The following is a 27,670-nucleotide window of genomic DNA, read 5'->3' as shown; positions in this document are numbered from 1 at the left end:
TCCTGACCCTAAACAGGATCTTTTAAAGAAAAAAAAGCGGTGTCCCTATGCCTTATAAGGCATGGGCAGGCTTACTCCAGTGCTGAAGGGGCGGTAACGGGTTCATGTTGCTGAGTTTTCTTCAGCTGCGGTCGCAGGCGACTGAAGAAGTTGCGCTGAAATTGCAAACGCTTCGTTCCCTGGCACTTTGCAGCGAAACTCAGTCAAGAGAGGAGGCAGCAGGCGAAATTTAAAAAAAAAAACAAACAAAAAAACCAAATCCCAAACCACCACTTGATCATGGGAAAATCAGGTGAGCAAATGCCTTCGTGCAGTTGGCTGTGTATTCTCACAATGTCCGTGCCTAGTTTTGTGCTTGGAAAGCATTGCTAAAGCTTAGTGGCTTTCCTCGGAGAAAGCTGCTTTCATCTGTGCATGGTACAGCCTGGGAGGAGCTTCCTCTCTTGACACAGGGTTAGATTAAAAAACCCAAGAAAAACGACCCGCTTTCCCCAGCCTGCACAATGCTGAGGTAGTTGTATTTTATATACAGTTTACGTTTTGTAACAATAGTTTTGCTTTACTGTATTAAATAATTATAAGCCCTATAGCTTTAAAATTATCTTGTGTCTAGCTGTCTGACAAAACTTACCTGCCTTGCAGATAGGCAGCAGGATGCTTTGAGCGGGGGAAGGTTTTTATCACCCTTCCTGTCAGGAGGATTTAAATTTAAGATTTAGTTACCGTTTAACTGAGGAGAGCCTTGCTCGGCTCCTAAGTCTCTTGCCAGCTGTGCAGATCTTTGTGAAGCCTCTTCCTGCTGCTGGTTGCATTGTTGGTCCTTTCCCTGCTGCTGCCAGCTGTCTGTGTGTTCTGCTCTGACAGTCTCAGCTGGGAGAGACCCCTCTTGAAGCTGCCAAGGAGCTGGAGCCCTTAAGAAGAGAGAGCTTGTACCCAGGGCTTTCTGCATCTTTGTCCTCTTAGAGTCATGAGCAAAAATCTCTGCCGATTTTCTGAAACAGCTATGAAACTGGATGGTTTATTTTTGTTCTTGTGGTTAGGACGTTATTTCTGTGACAAATCAGTCTGGCAACATATTATCTGTCCTGTGCGTAAACAGCACGTATGGGATGTGCTCAGCAAAACCTAGTACTTTATTGACTCAGAACCATAGGCTCTTCCAGAGAAAATTGAGGAAAATCTTGGTGCGAGTAACACGTTAATGGGCCTCAGCCTGGGTGTGTTGAGGTTTTTTCCTTTTGCATTTTTTAAAGGTCATCATCCTAGATGAGATCAGAGCTGTCTGCAGATGTGACTGTAAAGGGCTTATTGGTATGACACCCAGTCCAGGCAAAGCACCATATAGCTGCCAGTGGGTGGTTTTGGCCTTGTGTCCTGGAAGCTGCATATGTTTTCAAGTGGATTGGGATTTAGTAAATAACCTTGTAACAATTTAAATAACTGTAGTTGCCAAGAAGTATCAAGTTCATCACTTCCTTGCTAATAGAATAAAAAGTACAAATACCAGGTAAGTCTAGTGGCTGTGTATTGCATTAGCAAAGCACACTGGGCAAAAGCAGTAGAGGTGTTCTACTGTGCACCTCCCAATCCCAAAATTATTAAAATCCCCTTTTAAGATATGCAAACTGCTAATACAGTCATAAGGTGATTACTGTCTTAGTTATTTCCTGCATGTTTATTACTGTACATCAGTTGATCGTTCCACACTTAGGAGCAACAACAGACCAGAAACTCCTTTTTGCCAAGGTTTGGGTGATGTTTGCATCTCTAAGTAGTTATACAAATAGAGCTTGAGATCTAAGTACATGTTAAAAATGTTTTGTTGCTTGTGTCACGCTTTTCAAATCAATGGTAAACTGGGTCCAGGTTACTGTCTTTGAGCTGCATGTGGTATTTTTAGACGAATCATAAAACTGAGATCCTGTCCTGACAATTGGTTTATTGACTAAATCCCATCTGCCCTTTCCAGTGCATTGAAGTTTTCAAATTCCTGTCTGAGATCACTTAGTGTGGTTTGCCTTTCAATGGGCGAGAGCAGCTATTTGTATTACAGAGCACCACTTCCTCTGTGTTTTGTGTAAAATACCTCGTGTTCTTGCTGCAGTAGTCTTGAGGACATGATGCAGGCATGTTTATACTAGATATGTGGAAATGTAACAGGTTGGGATCTGTCTGACCTTGAAACAGAAGCTCGTCCTGCATCAGAAAGTTTAAGGCAGAGACAAATTTGAGGATGCTCTAATTCATGTAAAGTGGGGCCACTGGTTTAGAATAAATGTCTTCAGAGCAGTTTCTTTAACTTTTTATCTTCAGTAAATTTTATATTGAGGTCTAAGTATCCTCAGGCAAAGAAATCCTCCTGTTGAAAAATCTCAGTTCTTTGATTAAAAACTCTCTAGTAATGTGTTGTTACCAGCAGTTGGATTATATTTGAAGGAATGTTCATTGCTAGTATCAGAGCTAGAGACTTTGCATTGGTTTTGTTTCACGGAGTAGAGCTGAGTGTTGGAAGACATCGGTACCTCTGACTCAGCTTTCTTCCTTGGAAGCTGCAGGCTGCTAAAACCAAATTCATATTGAAACTCCCTCATCAGCTTTACAAAAATGCCTCCCGTGGCCATAGCTCCTGCAAATACTTAAGCCAAACACAGGGATCCCCTCTGCCCTCCCCCTGCTCTTGTCTTTTCGGACAGCGTGTGGATTAATAAGCAGTGCAGATCCCAGAAAGCCTGAACCGAAAAGACTGGGGTAAGTATTTTCTGCAGGAAATGAGGCGATGGTGAGTTGGCCGCTCTTTGTTGCCCTGTTGCTAAGACTGCCGTGTCGGCTGGGCGCTGACCCCCGTGCAGCTGTGCGGGGTTGCGGCGGGGGTCCTGCGGGCAGCCCTCGCCCCAGAGGGGATATCCATGCGAGCAGCTGCGGGCGATGCTCGGGGAAGCAGCTGCCTGCCAGCTCCACTCCTCCGCTCGGGAGCGCGGGGATTCCTGCTGCGCAGCGGGAGTCTCCAAAAAGGCTGGGAGGGCGGCAGAAAAAGGCTGCTGAAAGGCTCATTTCTTCCGCTTCCCCTCTGGCCCGGCCTGGTGGGAGAAGGGAGCTCGGCTCCCTCGCTTGCTCTCCGAAAACCGGGCAGCGGTGATGGCAGGGGAATCGCCCTGTTTCTTCTAGCTAGCGGGTGCAAATGCTATCAGACAAAGACTAGGATGGGCTCAGTAAATATTTGCTATCTTTTTACAGTGTTTGTTTTTCTTGCCTTTTTTTTTTTTTTTTCCCCCCTCTACAAATGTGGGTGGGACTCCAAAGAAAGGGCTGGGAGTTACCCACTGTACTTTTTGTTGAGTCAGTACAAAAAATAAGGGCCGAGAAAGGGTTTTGACGAAAGAAGAGATGGGAACCAAACTCGGTGCAGTTCTCCGTGCATGTTCTTCCCTAGAAGCATGTGCTGTTTTTTAACTCTTAAGATGCACCTTCGGAGCACAGTAAAAAGAACAGTCGTGTTTTCTGCAGAGTGAGATACATCTTCAGCTGAAGTGCAAATTTGTACTATAGCATCTCAGTAGGAGACAGCTGTAGCAGGTTGTAACAAAAGTACAAGCATACTAGAGACGTGACCTGTTTGCTTTCTGAGAAATGCGATACTCATAAGTTGCCAAAATGACAAGGAATCATGCTGAGTGGTTTTACAGAAATGGTGGGGAGAGAGGAAATGAATTAGTCTAAACTGCTAGCAACCAAGCATTTGTGTTTGGTAACAGCGGGGCATTTGCAGAACTTGTCATCAGTTGAAGTTATTAGGTGTTTCTTTTTACACTAGAACTGCACTGGAAGGTGTGATGGGAAAAGGGCCTTTCAAACATCAAGTTAATTCAATTAAAACACCCACAATTCTCCAGTTTCTGTGTCTAGAACACGCTGGTTACTTGATTCAAGTTCAATAAATGGCAAATAGAGAAAAATATGCAAGGAAGGCATCAGGCTTTAGCAAACAGTATTCTGGGCTCAATTTTTACATGTCTGTTGAGCCATCAGGGTTTTGGTGGAGGGGAGGAGGAGAACGCAGCTCCTGTTGACTGTTAGATTAGTAGCTTTAGCTCCTCATGCTCAAGTCAGATAAATACCAAAACGGATGTGAAGGGCTTACAAAGAATAGGATGTAATGCTCTGTAGTAACCAATATACCTACCAAGGTTTCTGATGCCGTAGAGTTGCACATCAAAAAACATCAGCTTTTCTTTCTGAATCCTCCAAGAAATGTTTCTCAAAATAATTTAAGCATGAAGAAAGCTTTTATTACTGCAAACATTCAAACTCTTTGTTTTCTATCAGTACAGTTGATCATGTCTGTCTTTCCTGGATTTGAATTTGCCTCAGTTGCTGCTCTGTGTGCAGGAACAAAAAGTATGAGAAAATGAGTCTCTTGATTGTTGTTTATTACATCTCTCAGCAGGCCAGAAGGCTATTTCACATCACTATTTTGGTAGAAGCAGTGCTGTTCTCTGAAAGATTAGCCTGAACATATCTATGTTACGTTTTTACAGGCAGATGTAAGCAAGTTCTGCCTAGTCTTTGAAAGTTTGAACAGCAGCTCTGCCAGAGGTGGGCTGGGTTGCAGAGGGGGTTGAAGTGAGGCCAGGCAGGTGGCCAAACCACTCTGGTTCAGAACTGGCTCCTGCGCAAGCAGGTATGAGAAGATAGTAGTAGTCTGGGGTGTTGTGGAGGAAGGCACTATGGGCCTGTTTAAGGCCATCACAGACATTATTTAATATTGTTTAAAATTGACTGAACTGAGTTACCAGAGCGAATCTTGGCTTTGAACAGAAATCATGTGGGCTTTGCCTGGTCTCACCTTTAAGCATGATTATTGCAGAGCTGCATGAGATGGTAAGTTAACTGTCCTTCTGAAGCTTTGCCATGCCACCATTGTAGGGGTGGTGTTTGGGAGCCATTTTCTAATATAGATTGTGAGGGCTTTCCTCGCTGAAAGAAAGCTGAAATGGGGTTGCATGTGTTGCTGAAGCCTTCGTGCCCTGTTGTAAATGTAAATACAGGGGCAGGGGGACTGTTTTCCATGAGACAGCTCTGATGATAGTTTGTGATAGGCAGATGTTAAGAAATTTTTGAATATGTGCTTAATCATACCTTATGTGTTTGTCACACTTGTAAATTCTGTGGGGCCATTGGCACATGGTGGACACTTAAGTGACCCTCCAAGTGGTTTGGGAAGAACTGCAGTAGGCTATAACCTGTTATTGAATTTTCCCTATGAAGACCCATTACTAAGAGACCACTCAGCTCAGACTCACAGAAGGGTTGAGGTGGGAAGGGACTTCTGCATGTCACCTGGTCCAATTCCCCTGCTCAAGCAGTCACCTAGAGCTGGTTGCCCAGGACCGTGTCCAGATGGCTTCTGAATATCTCCAAGGATGGAGACTCCACAACTTCTCTGGGCAACCCCTGCCAGTGCTCTGTTGCCTTAACAATGAAAAAGTGTTTCCTGGTGTTCAGACTTTGATAGCTTCTATAGCTTCCACAGCTCAACTGTATGAGGATTTATGACTGTGAGGAGTATATTCCCCTGAACTGCCCCCATGGCAGGTCATAGGAGGAGATGTCCATGACATGGTGTTGTAGGTATGGCACTAGTTTTCTGGAGAGATGCAAAGGGCTTCCCTTTGGAACTGCAGTCTCTGGGTGTAGGCATGTGTGTACATTCCTTGTGCATACTGCAGTCTTTTTTTTTTTTTTTTTTTTTTCCCAAGCACTGGGCCAGTGTGTAAGCAACAGGAGCTGCAGAAGGAATATTGAAATCAAGAGGTTTAAAGATTTGGGGCTTTAGGTGGAATTTTACCTTCTGGGGGTGGTGTGGGGACTATATGACTATTTGGTCCTTTAAACATAGTGTAGTCAGACTAGATATAAGGAAGATTATGATTAGGGTGGTGAAACACTGGAACAGGTTGCCCAGAGAGTTTGTAGATGCCCCATCACTGGGAACATTCAAGGTCAGGTTTTATGGGGCACTGAGCAACCTAGTTGAAGATGCAGGGTGGTTGGAGTGTTGGAGCAGATGACCTTCAAAGGTCCCTTCCAACCCATGCCATTTTATTATTCTATGATTCTGTGAAATAATCACCATGGTTTTAAAGATTTTGAGTTATGAGAACTGGGGTTTAGCCTGTTGAGCAGGGGGTGAGAATGAGATGCTGTAATTGATAGTAAATATGGGTAAAGAAAGCTTCCTGTGTCTCCTTGCCTTGTCTGGGCTACCGGATAGTTGAGTTTACACATCAGTGATCAGAAGAAATGTGCGTGGCCATATTTCCATGGCTCAGGGAGGTGCATAAATAAACATACTTCGAGCATTGCTCCAGCTAGCTTGGACGTCCTTGGCAGAAAAGCAAGGTGGGAGGGTATTGGAGCTAATGAGATGAAAAGTAGTTCAAGTATGGCTACCCCAAGCAATGGTAGAACATAAATCATAGAGCTATAAAATGGCAGAGCATATCCCAGGAGACATGGGATAGTTCTACCCTTCTTTAGTTCTTCTTTGCAGAATTCTTCACTTAGCAAAGACTTTGGCTGGCACCAGACAGCTAACAGTGCTATGTAAAATGATCTTGGCATTGGCTACTAAGGCTCCCTCTATTGCTGCTCATCCACAGAGCCCAAGAATATGCAGTATCCAAAATTTGAATAAGTCACTATCAAAAATTACTCCAATTAGACATGCAAATGATTTACAAAGGGCTTAGAAGAGTTGTTACTTGCTGAAAGGTATAGTATCATGCTGCTGTCATGCAAACATTGATTTAAGGTAGAATCACAACCTAATGGCTGAAGCTCAGATTTAGTAGTAGGGAAGCTTTGATTCTGGTGTTACTTATTAGTGAGTACAACTGCACCTTATTTTCTTCATAAATTACTGTAATTAGAAACTCTAAGCAGATATGATGTTGGAAAGGGAGAAGAGATTGAGAAGATTGCTTCACTTTCTTCTCCTGCATAGCATGGTCAGTTCTAGCACACACAGATCACTTGTGGCTTTGCATTTTGAAATGTATGTATGCTAGGAATTATGTGTCAGTTAGGCTTAAGAGTACAAGGCCTTACTAATGAGAGGATCTCCTTAGCCTTTTTTTAAAGGGCTAGCATCTTACACATTAACTTCCTACGAGGGTTGTCTGTGTGGATCTGTGGCATGCTTACAATACTTAGTTGTCCTCCATGGCAGCATAGCAATAAAAATTATATTTTTGATTGTCTTTCATGCAAACCAACCACTGGCTCGTCTAGCTGTGATGAGTAGTCATTTCCAGCCTTATGCAAGATGACCACTCCATGGTAGTGACTGCTTGTTAGCAGGCTTGTTGGTCTGATTGTTTGGAGGAGAGAGGGGCTGCAAGCAGAGGACTTATCCCCCCCCACCCTTGGCAGCGATAAAAGTGACAACTTGGTTCTGTCAGTGCTCAAAACTGCTGATTAGTGTTGCGCTCTTTTTTTTTTTTTTTTTTTTTTAAATGCTTATATCACAGAAGGCTCCGCTGCCTCTCAGAGCTGTGCAGTCTCCAGTTTACCAGGTGTTCCTTTTTAATCAGGGCAGTCAATTGCCTAGCAGTTTATAAAAGGCCTTAAGTGAGGAAGTAATCAACACTGTCTATTATAGCAAGAATAGGATTTGCAATCAAATAGTGACATGACTAATGTCATTGAAACATTATTTCACCAGTGGCTTCATATTCTCAGGCAATATGCCTCAAATTGGGTATGGGGGAAAACAGCATGTTATGTCATATGGCAAGGTTATTAAATTGCTGGTTTGCTGTAGAGGAAACCCAGATAATAAAATGAGTGTGGACTTTGTCCATCAGGTTCAATTAACTCAGACATCTTACTGTTTTCCTGAAGCTCACTCTTGTGACAAGCAGGTGTGTAAGAAAAATTCAGGCAAAACTGAATGCTGAAAGACATCAGAGAATCTCCTTCCTGAAAAGGGATCTCCTGAGCTGAAGGGAAAGGTATTTTGAGCAGCCTGATAGACACAAGAATGTTGCAGGAAACTACTTGCACTCAAACTCCTGTCTAACTATACCCCTCAATTCCTTTCCTTCCCATAAGCAATACTTTCTCTTGTAACTCTGAGTAGGGTCATAGGATAATTTAAATTGGAAGGGAAATGATGTACCAACACTATTTATCTCCCATAAAATGCCTATTTTATGGGATGGACATGTTGCCCTTTCATTGAATTCTTGGTTCAGAGGTGTAAAAGAAGACAAAGAAACCCCACCCAGGATATAATGCTTTCTGAACATAGTATCATTTTATCTTTCCTTCCCTCCAGGATGTATGTATGATTTCATTTCTCTATGTTTCCAAGCAATCAGCCAGTTTTGTTAGAGAACAGGGGAGTTTAGCACTGAAGGAGGTCAATTTTTATGGCTGGAAGTGATTCATGAATTGAAGTGTCAGATCCATGCTCCCAAATGACATATTTAGGAATACCATTAAGGGCCAGTCTTTAAAGACATTACTGTCCCACACAGGGAGCAGGAAAGAGCAGTCAAATACACAGAGAAAGAAACATGGAATATTCTCTCCCTGTGGCATTGCAGAGGCCAGCCCGTATAAGACCATCCTGGAGTGTTTGTGACTTCAAAGTGCTGAGTCAAAATGCAGTAGAGGTATAGCTGTCCTCTTAATATTTCTCATATCAGTTAAATATCCATCACTTCTCCATTGAAGGAACATTATTCTCGGAGTGTGAAAGATTCAGCTAGGGATAGTTTCCGGGGAATTACATTTCAAGTGAGAATAAAGATTATTAATGATAAATACGTCAGGTCTCTTAGAAAGGTCTAGATGAAAATGTGATCATTAGAAGCGGGGATATCTTTTACTCAAGAATTTTGTTTCCAGTCTGTTAATATGCTTTTAGAAGTTTGTTGAAATAAAGGTATCTTCAGTTATGTGGGATAAAAAAGCTTTTCTTGATATAATCACTTTACAGTTCCCTGAAGCCTCCAATGAATTTTTTCACAAACTTCTCTGGTCAACCTGTTCCAGTGTTTCACCACCCTCATAGTAAAAAATTTCTTCCTTATATGTAGTCTGAATCTACCTTCTTTTAGTTCTAAACCATTACCCCTCGTCTTATCGCTACAGGGCCTACTAAAAAGTCTGTCTTCATCTTTCTTATAAGCTGCCTTTAAGTATTGAAAGGCTGCAATAAGGTCTCCCCAGAGCCTTCTCTTCTCCGGGGTGAACAACCGCAATTTTCTCTTGTTGATTGTATTATGTTAATTATCTGAAGGCTAAGTAGAAAACCATGGTATATACAGAAAGTACGATATTACCAATGAATATTAATTTGTAAACAATAGGACAGAGACCACTGAGAGACAATGATACTTCTAGAAATTGATACTGTGCTCTTTCTTGAATCACTGGAGTGGATACCTAGCCATAAAAAAAAAAAAAAAAAAAAAAAAAAAAAAAAAAAAAATGTGTCCTGAGTGCTGACATAAGGGTTACCCATAGCATTTCTGTTGTGTAAATATTGGATAGAGAGGATTTATGTTTTGTGAAATATTTTGCCATTACTCTTTCCCCACATCATCCTGCAGCTCTGCAAGACCACTGGACTAGGTCCAGTTGACAGCTGCAGCGGTGATGCTGAGCAGCTAGTATTGTGGAAGACATGTTCAGATACCCCACTTCTGTTTTGATGTCCAGACTAAGGGAAGAACAGAGCAGAAGAAGACAGTGTTCAGAGAAGAGGCAGGAAGGATTCAGGAGTGAAGAGCTCTTCACCTGAGAAAGACTGAGTAGATTGGCACTGTTTAGAGACCATAAGAGAATGAAGAAATAGAATACTCAGAAAAAGAAATCTGATGGGAAAAGGCAACCTTAATGCCTCTGCTTACTTTTCTGTGGTAACACAAAGTTGATCAATGAAACTGAAAGTCCCAAACCATAACAACTGTAAGATGTGCTCTGTACCACATCATAGCCTGGGATTTCATTGTCATGTGCTGTCATGACCTTACCCAGTGTTCCAGAAGAATCCAAAATAGAGATAAATAATTGAATAATGAGAAGCAAGCAACTATATCTAATAGCTGGTTTTACTTATTAAGCTGTGTAATGATTCATGACCAAACCTAACTTCCTGGCAGTAGGAAATAATTTTTCTAGCAGTTTAAGCAACCTACTTGAAGGGGAAAAAAGTACGTCTCCAAAGCTGTTTGGGAAGCTGTTGCCATTTGGGTGGAAGCCTGAAAACTCCCGTTAACTCTCACTTTTAATATCTGGCTTTTCAGTGTATGGAACATTGGTAAAATGGAAAAACTTAACATGCCTTTCAAAACAAATCTGAAATACAGCTGGCAGTTGGGCGTCCCTCTCCACACATCAGCACGTATGGGAGAAGCCGTGCAGAGGCAGGCAGTTAGCACATGAGCTTGAGTCACAGTAGATTAGTGTTTCTTTAGCAGCCACCTTTGAGGGAAGGGGAGGATTGAGATGCTCTAGGGACAGCATATCAGTGCCTACCATGGCTAGAAGAAACTCAGTTTTGTCCATGTCTTGTTGGTCTCTAAGTCAAAATGTTAGTACAGAGCTGGATTACACAAGATTTCTGTTAATAGATGGACTGACAGTTGACAAAACCTGTATTTCAGTTGACTTATTTTTTAATGAGAATTTCAATTTGTTATTGTCATTGGGAGCAAATAATTTTTATAGAAACTTTCAAACTTGTAGGTCAGATTGTTTATCTATAATTTAATGCTGAGTGGATGAGATATTAAGCTAGGTGATAACAGCCAGAAGCTTGAAGATGACCTTGTGCAGAAAAATGCAGCCTTGAGTATGTGATACAACTTCCAAAGCTGTGTATTTCAACTCTTTGATCTGCAGGCTGTCTGAAAATTTCCCTGATGGAAGCATAGCGCACCCTGCATCAGTGAAATTAAGCACCCTGGCTGCAGGCTTGCTTTTCTCAGTAACCTATGATAGATGCCATAGAAATAGGCCATGACCCCTGTATGGTGCAGCATATGAAAGGTTTAGGACTCTGGCCTGATGGAATCAGTGAGCTGGGAGAAATCATAATAAGAGTGATGAGACAGGCTTGTCAGCAAAAGGGTGTGTGGGTGCTTAAACACCAGAGTGGAGGTTCCTGTTTTGTTCTATGATATGCAACTTGTGACATACAAAATTGAAGGAAAACCTAAGAGGTGGTGGGTGGATCTCATCTTACTCAACAGGGTTCCTATTGCTGTTTTATGCCAACAGTTTTATACCAAAAAATCTAGCCTGAAAGCATATTAAATATATGTCCACAATAACAATTTGGTCTAGAAAAGGTCAACCCAACTTCAGACTGTCTTCAAAAGATTTAAGTTACTGCATGAAACAGTAATGGCTTTCTATGTGCATTGGATATTGCGATTATCTTCGGCTGCTGTATTATCCCAAAGCTGTTGGGGAAACTGGAGAGGACTGTGAGAACAGCTTAAAGCATGAGCATGGATTGAATAATCGCCTTAGGAAAAAATTTATGAGAGCAGTTTGTGCAAGTTGACAGCTCTGCTGGAAGATAATACATCATTACAAACAGCAGAATGGCGTACATACTAATAACGGAGAGTGATTGATTATAGTTGTTAGGATTGAGTAGTGAGAGGAAGTTGAGGAAGCTTAATAACAGAAAACATTTTCTAGTCATGAGGTCTATTTGGGCTTCAAAAGTGTCTTACAAGGAAAATGGTAATCATGCTAATTAGGATATTCTGAAATAAAGCTTATGATGTAGAAACCTGTGTCATGGTAAAAGTGGAGTAAACACTCAAAGATATCTTGGTCTGTTCAGAAGCTTCAGCAACGTAGGGGAAGTGAAAACTTCTGTTTTGAAGATGCTATCCCTACCTCTCTAACTTCCCCAATACCCTGTTTCAGGTTCCAAACTTCTTTTAAAGCAGAAAATTCCACAGGGTGGCCAGCGTCAGGGAAAACTTTTTGCCTCTGAATCTTGGGAAAAAAATCAGCAAAGTCATAAAAGGAGGTAACTTGAAATTGTCATCAAGGTGAATTGCATTGTGACTTGTTGCTTGTCACTGCCTTGTGCTGCTGAAAATTCCAAGTTTGTCAAGGTACAAACAGATTTTTTTTAAAAAAACCTCTGCAGTAACTTTGGAATTCGGATATTTCCCAAACGCACTCTAGCACAGGAGGCAACAAAAAATCATCCCCAGCAGTCATTTCTTTCCTTATCACTTGCTGTTTGTGAACAATTATTTGTCTTGAGCCAAATAAAGGTGCATTTTGAGTTCTCTATGAATTTATACTGTATAATGAATAAAAAGAGTGGTGCATGTTTCAAAGTATTTGCATAGTTCTACACATTTTAGTGTCTCTGTTTTCTTTAGGTGACGTCTTGACTAACATGGAAAATTCTTGCATGCCGTGACAATAATTTGGATTTTTAGTGCATCTCCTTAAAGGACCTATTTGTCGCTTACTCTGAGACTTCTTTGCAACATGATGCAGTGTGCTGAAATCTTAAACTGAAAGTCAGTCAAACTAACCCTAAATCACCTTGCTATTGAGGAAAGGAATAAGGTTCACATTTTTCTTTGACCTTAGTGAGTCTGTACCATCCCAATGGGAGTGCCTCTTAAGAGTTAGTTCCTGGATGGAAGGCATTAATGGTTCATTTCATCCTACTCCCAGGTAATGAGGGTGGTATTTTTCTGTCTTCACTAATGTCTGTATTTGACAGACCTTTTCAATTTTTTTGATGTGATTTCAGCTTCCAAACAATTTGCTGAAGAAGTCTTGAAAGCACACAATGACTACAGGAAGAAACACGGAGTCCCCCCATTAAAACTCTGCAAGAAGTTAAACAGAGGAGCCCAACAGTGAGTTCAGCCCTTTATTTTCTCTAATGAGATTTATGACACTTTTTTCCGTAAGGTTTGACTGTGCATACTGCAAAAATATTTGCCTTTTGATGTTCTGATATTTAATTAAGACTTACTGGGTGGAAAGTGAGGGACTCTACTCTTCTTTCTGTCTCCCTCCCCAACTCTTGTCATCCCTTCTTTCCCCATCACGTAGTAGCAGCTGGTCACATGGATGCTTCTGTGGTCACAACTGTGTAAATCTTTCTTGTACCCTTTTCCAGATGTGGGCTGTATCTGTCTACACTGGTATGTCTCCTCTGCAGAGGGTAGTTGCCTAAAACATGCTTCATCACCACCTCTGTCAGATGATGGATTGCCATCTGATGGAGAATATCCACTGCAGCTGAAGTAGTGAGAAAGTAATTTTTTCATGGTAGGAAGTGATGACTGGTCTAAGATCAATGCAATCAGAAGGAAGCGATTTCAGATCACACTGCCTATCTCCCTGCCCCAGAAGTAAAATCAGTATATGTTGTTCTCTAGCTTGTCAGGAGGAACACATCTTACCTCTTCTTCAGTGCTGAAGACTGCACAACTTCTTGGCAGTCTAACGTACAGTGGATCCATCTTCCTGCTGTCTGACTTAAGTCTTCCTTAGAGAAATTTAGGTCCAATACTGCTTGTCCTCTTTGCTGCAGATAACAACCAGATTATTTCCTTTCCCTTTACAGCAACCTTTTTCAAAGTAGATTTAAAAATCTTAATTTTTTCAGGCTAATCTTCACAGTACAAAGGAGATACCTGAAAGAGTAAATGTTGATTAAACTATTCAGAAAATAAATGTCTTTCCATAATAGCTAAGTAGTGGCTAGTTTGATCCCTGCAGACGTGAGATCTCATCTCCCATTAGGCTTTATGCCATAACTGTGCAGACTTTTCTGTGCTGACTGGTTGGAAACCAGAGAGGCTGTAGCCTTTCCAGAACCTGATTTACTGTCCCAGGATGGTGCTGTGCTGTCACACAGATGCACCAGCTCATGCACTTTTAGACCAGAGATCTCTGCCAGGCATTGTGCTGTACAATGCACCGTGTATGTGGTGTGTGGACATGCACTCTAGTAGCAAGCAAAACCTGATTCCTTCTTGACTTTTTCACTTCTTATTTTTTTTTTTTTTTTTGAGACACCATGATAACTGGATACAGGAATGCCGGTGACTCATGCACATACCTTTGTAATCTGCTGGGGGTTTCTTTCTGTTCTTCAAAGGGTTGTTTTGTTTCTGTTTTACATGATGCCTCACAATGAGGAAGAAATTTAATTGACTTGTCAATGACACTTGTGTCTCCAAAATGCCACAGTTGGTTTGAACAAGTCAACTTGTATGAATAGTTCAGATTATTCTGTCAAATATGCAGTGCTCCACATTTATCTCTAAGTGTGCTATTCCCCTTGCTGGGTATTTTTAGATCCTTCTGGAATTCCTCCCAGTCCTCTCTGGTCTCAGCTGACTTTCCCCACTGTGATGAATAACAATAAGAAAGCTTTGTTTGGTTGTGGTCTGTAACTTGTAAGAATTAAAAGACACATGTTCAGAGACTGGTGAAACTGGTTGATAGCAAGAATCAGAACTGGTTTGATCTGAATAAGACATGAACTATAAAAAATCTCATATTTGTCAAGACAGATTTTGCATAATCTTAAATTCAAAGAACTTCACCTTTTCTTTAGGTATATCTGATATCTTTGTTGGTATATATTTCATGTATCTCTGTGTACTTTTCTGTACTTTTCTATCTGTGTTGAAAATGGTCTGTTTCCTAATACTTTCAGTTCCAATAATTGTGACAGGTTAGATGAACTGACTGTTGGTTCCCTGCTTTAGCATGAGATGATTCAGCCTCAGCAGGTGTCTGTTTATCTCTGACTGTAATGAAGCATAGGGTGATGATCTCAGATGCAAATCTCATGCTTTCAACTGCCTGAGCTAGAGTGAATTAATCACCCTTTGTCTCAGATCCTTGGCAACTTTGAGTGCAATGTGTACTTTGTTCCAGTCTTGCCTCTTCCTTGGGATGTGGAAATCCGTGAAGAGAAAAATTACAGGACTGTAGTGATACAGGGCATGAAAGAGCATCCAGAGATCCTCTAGTCAGGATCTATCAGACTGACAACTGACAAGTTTTCATTATTTCTAAATTAATGGAGGTAGTTAAATAACTTTTTTTTCTCTCTTTTTTTTTTTTTTTTTTTTTTTTTTTTTTTTTTTTTTTTTGACTGAAGTACTAGCTTGGGCCAAAATGTTCAGCTGGACAAATTTCCTGTCTATGGCAGATGCCAGTAATTCATGATTAGGGAAGGAGTAGCAGGACAAAACAAATGTGGTGATCCTTCCCCCATTATCTTCTACCGGAAATTACAGATTTCTCTTGGAAATCATGATTTTCCTAAGCAGTAGGTTGTATCCTCATCTTTTTGTTGCTGTTATTAAATAAGCCCTGAATATTCCTCCCCACATACACACACTGTAAATTTGTCTAGCTCTTTTCCAAACCCACATGTGCTTTGATGTCTGCATCACCCTGTGGTGATGACTTCTGCTGCACAGTGCAGAAAAAGTGCTTTGTCTTACTTGACTCTTAAATCTACATCCTGATGATTCTTCATGTTGCCTCCTATTTCTTGTGCCATGAGAAAAATGGCCTTTCCAATTTTACTGTTTCTGGACTGAAGTCTTTCCAATGTTGAATAAAGAGAATAATTGTTTTACACATGATGTTCTTCTTAACCCTGTTGTCCTAAGACAATAAAATACACCCCATGCTCTCACACATGTCAACTTCTATAGAAAGTGCTGCTTATCCCTATATTGGTGTACACAGTTGTTGCCTCAGATTCTTCATGTGGTTGTCTTCTCTTCCATACTGTCACCCAGCACATTGCTCTTGTTTTGCATTTGACCTTTTTTAATTTGTAAATTGTTTGTGGTTTTTGTTTTTTTTTTTACACTTGCTTTGACTAATCCCCACTGTGGTCTTCTGTCTTTTTTTCCATTTCACTGAGAACATTTATGTTACTCCTCTGAGGGGGGGCTAGAAATGTCAGGATGTGACACCTGTAGCAACTGCTGCAGGTACTTCCCTTTCTACCAGCAGCTGCAGCTAAGGGTGACTGATGGATTTCCAGGTGCTGGACAGAACATAGTGGGGGGAGATCTGCCCTCTGATATCTTCTAGTCTCTTCTCAGCAGTTACATAGATGCTCATGAAAGACAGGAAAAATAGCCTCTAGGCCTTTCTTCTGCCCAGCTCCTAGATTTATGTAAGCCTAAAGCATCTCTGGCTTCAGGGCTTTGCAGCTGAGTAACTTGACTTAAACTGTCATCTTCCAGGAAAATTCCTTGCTTGCATTGCCTTCTCTTCCTCCTGCTCCCCCTCCTCTCTGCTAGCTGTGGCTGTGGTCTGTGACTCAATGTGTGGATTCCTTTTCTAGGTATGCAGAAGAATTGGCTACCACGAGGGTCCTCAAACACAGCTCTGAGTCTGCTAATGGAAGATGTGGAGAAAACCTAGCATGGGCATCCTATGACCAACCAGGTAAACTTTCTTCTCTTGGGGTGTCACACACACTGGATAAATGGCTTCTCTCATGTACTTCAAGCTCAAAGCATCTGGTTGCATGAGTACTGTCATTTCTTCTGCTTCAGAAATGCATCTAGCCCAGCCCAGGCTCCCTGGGGACAGGATGGTGGTTTGCAGTCACCTACATTTACTGAGAGCAAGAAGCATGTGTAGGCACAGAGGGTGTAAGGGACTGTGATAGTGGTGCTGTGTCCCTTTGGAGGCAGGTAGGCTGCTCTGTATGTCCCTGCTGTGGAGCTGTCTTGAGTGCTACTTGTACGTCCATGGGAGGATAGAAGGAAACCGTCAGTGCCCTGTACTTCACCCTTATTCTTAGCTTGTCCCAGCCAAAGAGAGGGCTGACCACAGGCCAGCTGTGGTGAGGAAAGTGGAAAAATGGCCAATGCATACTACACAGCAGTTCCTGTTTGTGGGAGTAAAAACTGAGGGGGTGGGTGGGGTGCAGACACCAAAGATACAGAGACTTTTAAAGTGTTAGACACCTGGTCTCTTCTGCTCTGTCAGCAAACAGGCTTCGAGCCTTTTTCCATGCCTTCATTTTTGATGACAAAATACTCCATATATTTTTCTGATCATAAATATAACACATAACTTTGCAGTTATTTTGTTTGGATGCCTGAGGAGATGAATTTTGGCCAGGCTGACAGCCTCCGGTGAGCCCCCAGTCACAGTGATGTTCAGCACGTTCTTCCCTCCTGCCTCCTCCAGCAGTCAGGGTTCATGCCTGAGCCTGCTGAGACAGCAGGTGGGATGTATTAAAAGTGACCACTTGCTTTCTTCTCATCTACTCCCGGAATTTCCAGCACAGCCTCAGGGAGACAGAAGCTCATTTCTGCAGGCTGGAGGCCCTGTCTGAAGGACCAGGAAATTTTGGTATATGAGTTTTAGACCCAGGGCCACTGCTCAATCCCTCTGCAAGTGCCAACTCTAGTCTCCATTAGGTACTTTTTCATGTTGAAAAAGAAACCCGGGGTGGAAAAATACAATTTGATCTACGCATATTTGGCATTCTGTCCATTGCAAGAGTCTGAGGCAAGGGTTCAGAGCAGCATGGGAAAACACAGATGTACGGCAAAGTTTGCATAGTGGCTATGACTCACTGACTGAGCTTACTTCTTCCTTCTTGTTTGTGTTAATGGCCTGTGCTCCTTCCCCCGAGGTTAGTCACAGAATTCCCATTTAAAGAGCTGGAAACAAAGCACATGAATCCTTCCATAAATTGTATAATGCTTGTCTTTTTCTGGATCCCATTTGTTTTCTTCAGTGCACTGTTTCCATACATAACTTGCCAGTTTTGAGCAATTTTGTTGCTATTTTTTTATCTACAGGATTGAATGTCTTGCTGAGAAAATTAAGCTACATCCTCCTTTGTTCTGTAAAACACTTCTACATTTCCAAGTTAGCAGGATCATTCAAAGTAGCAGAATGAGAAAGCTAGTTCTTCAAATAAGGTTATTCTCTTGTCTGGGCTTAGTCTTCATTTCTGTGGAACTGGTTCATTCTTCCTCTTTTTTTCATATAGTTTCCTTCGGGTAGTTAATTTGTACCCTGCTCAATGAGGCTGAAATTTGTATTAAGGCATCCATTCAAGGGCTTAACAAAGGCAGGCAGTGTCTTCTAGTTTCTTTCCTAGATAAAGCAAAACTCAATAAACCCCAACATACTCTGTATTCTCTCTAAAAAAAAAAGTGATGCTATTGTTTATTTTGGCTCTTACTGAATTCTGTAATAACATCAGGAGATTCATTTCTTGTCTGAGAAGATTTAAGCTTTCAACTATAAAAGCCTTCTAGTTTGACTCCTCTCCTGGTACAAGAATACCTTGAATTGTATTCAGGATTTTAGAGTCACATAGCCTAAAGCTGTCTCTGGAAATATGTTTATCCCTGTAATCCAAGAAATAGTTGACAGCTGTTTCCTCCCTCCAGTCCTGCAGGAACTGCTCTGTGGCAGACTTCTCTTTGTCTGTGTTCAAATAAGTGAGCTGTCATCTGCCACTAATGCGAGAGACTGCAGCCTGCCTTGGCAGCTGTAGTGTGTCAGCCTTCTCAGGATGCCTCATCTCATTTCTCATGTGTAGGGAGGCTGAAGGCAAGCACTGGATGACTGAATTCTGGTTGGGATGGTTGGTGTGGTCGTGAAGAACATGCTGTGTTGCCTGTGAAAACACTGCAGCTTATGAACTCTAGAGAGTTCGTAAGAGAAATTCACTGTATGTTATCACCCAAATCTGTTAAGGGAAGAGCCTGGGTCTGTCTACAGACTGGGGCTAGTGGGCAGGGCATCGTAGACACCCTCTGCCCCAGCCTTGGAGGATCATGCTCTGCCTGAGAGCCTGCACTGATGCATCTGTTGCTGTCTAACACCAGACTTATACAGTACTGTTAAATAAAGCAAAATAAAATAAGAACTTGCATGATGAATGATGGAAGTAGAGGATTACTTCCTGAAACCATTAGCATGACTTAAATCTAGGTAGATTTCTGAGGCAAATTTAAATCTACTTTGCCTTCTTTCCTCTCAGACTGGTGTAAGGGAAGTCATGATAACAAAAGCTAGAAAAAATGTTTGAGGAAATTTCTGAGGTTAGGGTTACCTCATTGTTAAGTAGATCACTGTGGTGCTGCCCATTCTTGCACAGAAATATGTCCTGTGTGATTTTTATTAGAATGTTTCTGGCAACTTTCTCAGTGGGATTACTCAAAGATTTAAGGATTCTTTGGTATGAGGAGAAGCAGTAAGGCTGGGCCCAGAGAAACTAAATGTTAGGGGGAACCAAATACAGTCATAGGGCTGCCACAGCCTTGTGTTCCCAGTCTTGAGGCTGAGCATGTATTCCCAGGCTTACACATATATACAGCAGGTACCTGTGTATACATGCAGGCAACAACACAATCAGCACAAACAGGTGCAGTCGACATCAAAAGGAACAGCATCAGTGGCCTCATCCCCTTCCCTTTTTGGCTGATTGCAGTGATGTATGTTACTGGAATGTATGTAAATAATATAGACATATAAAAGAATATATTTCCCAGTAATGGATTTTAACAAATAGATATGATTTATATTTTATAGCATTAAATTTTATATATATATATATATATGTATATACCAGTAATGGAAATAAAATTCTAGTGTGGATCCTTGCAGCATCTAAGCTCAGACACTCAGTCTGCGGAGTGGCTGTCCCTGGATCCCGGTCTCCACAGTTGCTTGCACATGGGGGTACCAACCACTGAGGCTGTGGTTTCACTCCAGATGCCAGAACAGTGCATCTTGCACACACGCACCTGCAGCTCTCTGATCATCACCCAAGACCTGCATTGTCCCTGCAGTGGCCATACACTTCTGTAGCAATTCCTGCTCGCTGTCTAGTCCAGCCGGCGCTTCACTAGCGCTCATACCCACGCTGGTGCTCCAGTTGCTGGCGCTGCAGACACCCATTCCCTGCAACCCTTGGTCTGATACCAGTTACTGGCACTCACATACACCCCCTCCTGCCATCCACACAGAATAGAGCTCCTCACCCAGGATAATAAGTAGAAATGAAATTTAATGAGGCAACAGTACAACAGATGAGGTGCAGGGCATGGCCAGGCAAGAGTATTGACACCTGTTTACATGCGGTGGTCCCTTATTATGTCTATCCTTCAGAGACGTATCAGCAGAACTTTACTACAGGACTGTTAGTCCTATATATGGACCTACCTCATATGGTCAATCCTTTCAGTCAGTGTAGCCATCTTACTAGCTTATAGCTTGGGTAGATAAAGTTCTGGACCTAGTCTTGGGCAGAACTTTAGTTGGATGCTCATTCAAAAAGTGTTACACCAAGTTTTTATGTGATGTAGATGTGTCCAGAGAGTCATGGAACTGATGAAACTTGCTAAACCGAGATTCAGCCTGCTCTGAAATGAACATCTAGCAAATCTAACCAAGCAGGTCATCAGTCAGCTATAGCTAGGAGAAGGGTGGAGTCAAACTGTGTTTCCATAGAGAAGGTGTTGAAACTTTGAATGTGGTTTACAGCAATGCAAACAGGAAGGGTACTTCTAAAAAAACAGCTGTATACTAATTAGTTCTGCAAGTGAAGCCACAGAAGAGAAGCTGCAACATTGACTGTAGGAGAGACCTTCATGCTTTTTGATAGAAGTAAACTTCTACCATTTCTGCTATAATCAGGAATGAGTGGTGGGAGTGAGATTTCTTTTCTATGTTCGTTCCTTCTGATTGAAATGCATTTTGAGCAGCAACCAACCCCTGTTTTGGGGGGAGTGGTAGCTATTTTCAACAAAACATTGAGATGCAAGGGAAGCAGATGCTAAATATGACTGCAGCATTCATTCTGTAGTAATTTGAAATGGAAATACTGTGGTCAGTTCTGTGAACCAGCAAGTCTGAGGATGCAAGTTGCTGCTAAAACAGGTAAGCTCAGTGCTCTGCTGACCCCTTTGCTGCTCTCTCTCTGAAAGCTTGGGGGTCACTGGGCTCAAAGCAGAGTTTCTCCTTAGTCCCCTGTGTATCAGCTGTCACTTTCAACACTGGCTTCTGTCCCAGCACCACATTATTTACTGCTCCCCAGGGAGCAAAGAATCAGAAGAAAAGTATGTCAGAGGAAAGAGAGCGCATTTAATCACTAGGTACCTACCTGTCTTTTCACATGGTAATAACTTCCACGTAGGACCCCCCTCACCTCCTGCGGTGTATGACAGGTACAATTCATTCCTTTCGCTTCCAGGATGCTTCTTTAACATGATTTCAAGACAGAGTCTGTCAAAATTTGCCTAGTCATTTGGTCACCTTCTCTTTTGCCGGGAACAAGTTAGTCTTTCTCATAGCCTGACGCAATGACTCTTTTAATTCAAGGAGGATGACAGCAATGCCATATAATGATAATCTGATCCTGCACATGAAAAACGGAGCATAGCTATGAGCTTCTAGGCTTTCACTGCCTGGCTGCAGTAAGTTGCAAGCTTTCATCTGCAAAGGCTGGCAATTAACATGTCATAGATTTTGCTACCCAACTGTGATTGTTGTCTTTCATGTACGGGATTGAGGTATTCTTACCTGATGCCATTGCCATCTTCCGTGAATTAAAGTTACCACATTTTCACATGATGGTATTCTTAAATTAAAAAGAAAAGGAAAAAAAGAGAACATATGAATAGCTATTGTTTTTATCAAAACTTCTTTGTGTCCTGCAATATTTCTATTATGGAGATTTTAAGTTCTTTTCACATAGAGCCTAGGTACACTTCTTAGAGCTACAGTGAGCAGGGTGGGAATGACTTTCTCTTGAACCACTCTTTATGCTATATCACAGTGATATGTTAACAGAGGGAATTGAGTGCTGGTAGCAGTGGGAATGCAGTCCTATATCTGTAAAAATGCTACTTACAAAATATCACTTACCACTTGTATACATAAAGTACAGGTGCTTCATAAGGCCTGACATGTCTGCAGTCACATTCTGTACTTCTGTTCCACCCATCTTACCACTGACATGTCTATATCCTTCATGGCTTTGAAGTCTAGGGTGGGACAGGATGATCTGCTTGGTTTTGTTTGGTGTGTTTTTTACTGTGTGCTTTTTCTTTTCCCCTGGTATTGCATAAAAATTGCTCTTTGCACTTTCTTCAGTCCTCATTTTAGCTTTAGTGTGAGTAACAAACAAACACATACTTATTTGTGTTACAGACTTCAGCTGTAAAACAGGTTTACAGGGTCTGTTGTTTGGCACAGAGAGAGCAGGGAGATAAGAACCTATTGTTGTTCCTGAAACACTTACTTTGGGAAGCAAGAGAGGTTTTGGTACTTTTTAATGTAGAAAATGTAAATTGACTCTGCTAAGAGAGTGCTATTCCTAACAAGCAGTATGGCATAAGTAAGTTCATTGTACTTTTGGTTCTCAAACCGCTCAAGAGATGTCATTTCATTCAATATTTTCTTTTCAATGACAGCTCTGACTTGCCAGGCTAACACCACCATCCTTTTAACAGACTACGCTCATAAGAATCTGAAATTTAAAGAAGTTAATGCAGTGTCTGACTTCTGGAACAGTGCAAGTTTAAGACTTTTTGCTGCAAAATAGCAAAACATGAGTCATTGCTGTTCTGCAGCCAATAGTCCACCAGGGACCAGAGTTCTTCATGACGGCAGGCTTAACAGTATTGGCAGCTTGCTATGAAATCAACCGGCCTTGTGTTATACATCCTGGAATGCTAAGCAGAAATTTCATTATTGATGTAGCTCAGGGAAAAACCTGCCCCCTTTCCCCCTGCAATGTTTGACACAAGAATTTCCTAACAACCAGTAATGGAAAAAAAGACTTTTAATTTTGAGTGCATAGAATCTGCAAGTTCTGGCCTGAGCTTCTGCCCTCTGTGCTGCCTGTTCCATGGGACCCATTGCAGATTAGCAGAATCTGCTCCTTTCTATCAGGCTTCTTAACTGTTCAACATAAAAAAACAGGGAAGGATTATTTCTTCAGCAGACATCAACCTTAGAGAGCCACAGACATGTAATGTTACATTGCTGGCCATAGTCATAGCCCTTACACAGCTGTGGTCAGTTAAAGCCTTTGATGAGATGAGACAGTGCTGGACACAAGGAGTTCCACACAGCAGCAGCTCCTAGGCACATATGTTTGAGGTGTCTGTAGTACCCTGAGATAGAGTGCCTCAAAGTGGACACTCACAATGGCTCAAGTGCTAAGTAAGAACCACTAAAAAAGAAATGCACTCAGAAATTTGAGTATTAAATGCTAATGAGAACATGGAAAACCAGAGGATGTCAGAAGTGTCGCTTTTCCTTGGTTTGTTTGGAGCTGTAAGGGGATGTCTTCATATGCCTGCATCCACAGGTGGGAAGCTTCCCTGTAGAAAGGTCCTGTGCCCTTTTGTTCAGAAAATCTGGCAAGGCTCACTTAAGTCCTTTCAAACACATTCCAAGAGGGAGGAGGTGGTGAAAGCTGTATGTAGAAGGCTAATGACAGGAGCACTCATCCAAGAGGAGCCTTCCAGGCTGAAAGTTACAGAAGGTTCTGGTCAGAAAAAAGTGTAAACTCAGTATGTTAAATTGCCACATGCTTTATTTGAGGACATTTCTTTAAGTTGTGTATTTCTGCCCCATCTTGATCCAAATGCTGTGCCACACAGAACTCTCTTGTCTGAAGATTCTTATAACTTCTACCTTGTAAAGTTTTAACAGAAGACAAGAACTGGTGGATGGTTCTGTTTCCTAATCTGCTGTTGATAGTACAGTGCTCTTCATCAGCTCTCACCTACCAGATGAGCACCTTGCTGCAGAGATCTTCCCACTCTTCCCTCTACCTAGTCCTACAGCTGTTTCATGAGTTGCCTGGCCTGGCTGTGCTGGCCATGTGGTCCCTGGTGAAACTGATGGACTGTGTTTGTGTCGAGCAGAACTCCAGTCGCTGATGGCATGAGACGCTTAACAAAAAGAATAGGACTAATCTGTAATTTAGTAAATTAGGAAGAGTGGCTGGAAAGCTTCCCGGTGGAAAAGGACCTGGGAGTCTTTATTGACAGCCGGCTGAACATGAGGCAGCAGTGTGCCCAGGTGGCCAAGAAGGCCAATGGCATCCTGGCTTGTGTCAGCAATAGCATGGCCAGCGGGACTAGGGAAGTGATGGTCTCCCTGCACTCAGCACTGGAGGGGCCACACCTCAAATACTGGGTTCAGTTTTGGGCCCCTCATTACAAGAAAGATACCGAGGTGTTGGAACATGTCCAAAGAAAGGCAACAAAGCTGGTGAAGGGTCTAGAGAACAAGTCTTACAAGGAGCAGCTGAGGGAACTGGGATTGTTTAGTCTGGAGAAAAGGAGGCTGAAGGGAGACCTTATTGCTCTATACAATTAGCTGAAATGAAGTTGTAGCCAGGTGGGTGTCAATCTCTTCTCCCAGGTAATAAGGGATAGGATAAGAGGAAACAGCCTCAAGTTGTGCCAGGGAAGGTTTAGGTTGGATATTAGGAAAAACTTCTTCAGTTAAAGGGTTGTCAAGCACTGAAACAGGCTGCCCAGGGCAGTGGTTCAGTCACCACCCCTAGGTGTATTTAAAAGACAGGTAGATGTGGCACTTAGGGACATGGTTTAGTGGTGGACTTGGCAGTGTTGGGTTTATGGTTGGACTTCATGATCTTAAAGGTCTTTTTCAACCTAAACGGTTATGTGATTCTATGATAACTGAGTAGCAACAGCTATTGCAAAACAATAAGGATTTGGTAAGGTATGTGTACTAGCATGTTACCTACACATCAAAAACTCTTCTCAGTAAAAAGACTGTTTCTCCATGTTTATAGAAGTTCTTGCCAGCTATTAACAGATCATCTTGCTGGCCAGGCTGTGAACAAGCTACACTTCTGTGTTTATGTCATAATTCCACAGCAGATTTCTTTTGTCTTTCAGGAAAGGATGTGGCTGACAGATGGTACAGTGAAATAAAAAATTACAGCTTTCAAAACCCAGGGTTTTCTTCTGGGACAGGTAAGTTCAGACAGCACTGTTTCTTCAAAAGTGCATCTTTTATTTTAAGAATTTGGCTAGCCAACTTGTTAGGTATTTTTCAAAAATCTTCCTTTCCTAGAAAAAAAAATGAGAGGGGGAAAAAAAAAATAGAATTTCTTCAAAGTTTTATGTTAGAAACTCACAAAAGGGTAAAAGGAAACTGAGAAATGAGGAAGTAAGCAAAATTTGCAGGGTTTTTAATACTGTATTTGTCCCCCAACTCCAAAGTTTTTGAAAGACAATTTATTTTTAAGGCAAATTAATTTGTAGAAAATACTAAATTAGAATCATGTAAGTATCTTACTAAATGTACTATGCTGTTGCTTACACTGACGTGATTTCTACCAAATTATATCACTCCAATCACAGAGATCACTTCAGATGTAATTTGGATATCAGGACAGGCCATTGACTGCCTATTGACAATCAGGTATTGAATGAACAAAAGAACATTGTTCTTTGAATAACACTCAAGCAAGGGATATGCTTGAGCTTGTTTCAGATGAAGAAAATCATGTTTTTCTCCTATGGGATTTGTCTATGCGTAGAGGGAACAACTGATGGAGCAGCACAATGCAGGGGTGGCTATTACAGCTAGGCAGAAGAAGCCACAAAACCAGTATTATTTTGAACAGTTGCGCATGCAGACAATGGGGGAGTATGAGATGGTTGAAGTAAATGAGTAATAGTCACTGTCAGAGCTGCTATTCACACTGCAGGGGGTAAAGACTGGGATGTCTTTGTCAAATTTTATATCAGATACTCATAAAATTACTTCTTTTATGGTTCTCCTACTAAGTATTCTTATTTGGATATGGAAATGATAATAGTAGCATTGAACCAGATCAGATCAGGCTTTTTCAAGACAAAATGCTAGATGTAGGGGTTTTATTCATGTCCTTAGCTTGTTCTCCTGCTAGAGAAAGAAACATTTTTATATTGTTCTTTCTTTTCATGCCCCTCACGTGTTAAAGGGAATGTTACAGATTTAGTATCTAAAATGTGTGCGTATGTTTCTCTCCATTTCTTCAGGTCACTTCACAGCAATGGTTTGGAAGAACACAAAAAAGATGGGAGTTGGAAAAGCATCTGCTAGTGATGGCTCAACATTTGTGGTGGCTAGATATGATCCAGCTGGAAATGTAGTAAATCCAGGCTATTATGAAGAAAATGTCCTTCCTCCAAGAAAATAACTTTTTGTTTTTCTAAAGTTAGTCTTATTGCTTAATGACAAGTGAACCTGGATTTGGACTTAACAGTGTTTGAAATGAAGTACGATTCAATGAAATTTCCTGGTTGATACTGCTGTTCACTTCTCATTACAGAGGAAGCAATTACATGTTGCTTGAGTTGATCTGCACATGAGGTCCCTGTTGTTTCTGAGGGGGCTTTGGTTTATTTGAGGATGAGGTATATACAGCATTTCTGAAGGATAACATTTATAAGGTTTTGGTTTGGTTTTTTTTTTAATAGTTTGCATGAACTCTGTGTCAGCATGTGAGTAAGCACATGTTGGATGTCTTTTTTAAACAGGCAAATTTATAGCTTACTGTAAACTGAAGATACCAGCTTGTAATTATATCATGTACTCCCAGTTTTCCAGTATTTTTTAATAACTGTAACTCCTTTGCTCTGTCTATACCTCCTGCTACTGTGGGGCCTTCTCTCTGCAGATGGAACATATGCAAAACTTCCCGTATGAAAGGTACACATGTAAAATGTAGCGGCGTTCAGATTTACGTGTTTTCATTAAGACAATCTCACAGAACACTAAAACATAGTTGTCAGGATTGTATCCGTCAAGCAAGCCATAACTGATGCGTGACCTGAGAGCTACTAAAATTGTTTAAATCCCAGAGTTACGTTTTAGGTGCTAATGTTTAAAATCTATTTGAGATGAGTGTATTTCAAATTCAAACCCCATCTTACAGTTTGCAGTATGTACATTGTCTTATAATCAAATCGCTTCCTTCTGTTACAGGAAAGTAAGATACTACTTTTTCTGTTAGATGTTTTACACACAAAAAAATGTATTGGATGGAACACATTGGATTTTATTTCTCAATAACTTATTTTTATTTTCTCAGGAATACCTTCTGCAGGTATCATGCTATACAGATAATAACATTCCCAAATCATATCTTGTCTCCTTCAATAATGTCACAGTGGGAGATACACACATGATTATAATTCAGAGATGTTTACTCTTTGTTCATATCATTCAGTAATAGTAAAAATATTTCACATGATGGAGTGATGCCTTGAAAAAAATCAGATTGAATTTCCTTAAAAGCAAGCAAGCAAAATTTCTGAGGACACTTTTTTCTCCTATGAAATGTGGATTTAGGCTATTTTGGCCAGGTTCATATACTGTGCTTCAATTTGGGGTTTTCTTTTCTTTGTAAATGTTTCTTTTGATGTCTGCTGAGATTCTGTATGCCAGAATTTGGTTCATGGAGAGTGCCATTACAGAAATACTTTCTTTTGTTTACACAGTTGTAATAAACTGCACTGTTATGGCTTGATTATATGTCACTGTGATGCTGAATGTTACAATCTTTTTGCTGTAACCAAGAAGTTAACACATATAATGAACGTCT

At 41.3% G+C, this 27,670-nt stretch overlaps 1 protein-coding gene across 1 annotated transcript; it reads left to right on the top strand.

Annotated features, from left to right (window-relative positions):
* GLIPR2 (GLI pathogenesis related 2) lies at positions 1-27,670 on the top strand. The gene is made up of 5 exons (XM_026842511.1): positions 1-292; positions 12,809-12,917; positions 16,394-16,497; positions 24,972-25,049; positions 26,103-27,670. The coding sequence occupies exons 1-5, from the start codon at positions 280-282 to the stop codon at positions 26,261-26,263; spliced, it is 465 nt and encodes a 154-aa protein (XP_026698312.1). The 5' UTR covers positions 1-279; the 3' UTR covers positions 26,264-27,670.

This window comes from Athene cunicularia (assembly GCF_003259725.1).
Source record: "Athene cunicularia isolate RWA chromosome 2 unlocalized genomic scaffold, athCun1 chr2_part1, whole genome shotgun sequence".
NCBI classification, from domain to species: domain Eukaryota; kingdom Metazoa; phylum Chordata; class Aves; order Strigiformes; family Strigidae; genus Athene; species Athene cunicularia.
The sequence above is the reverse complement of the archived record's forward strand: the minus strand, read 5'-3'. Positions and strand labels throughout refer to the sequence as shown.

Bases quoted from the DNA above. Each gene is read 5' to 3' on its own strand.
- GLIPR2 (XM_026842511.1), top strand. The intron at 16,498-24,971 runs GTAAACTTTCTT...TTTGTCTTTCAG, and splicing joins GGCATCCTATGACCAACCAG to GAAAGGATGTGGCTGACAGA. The intron at 25,050-26,102 runs GTAAGTTCAGAC...CCATTTCTTCAG, and splicing joins AGGGTTTTCTTCTGGGACAG to GTCACTTCACAGCAATGGTT.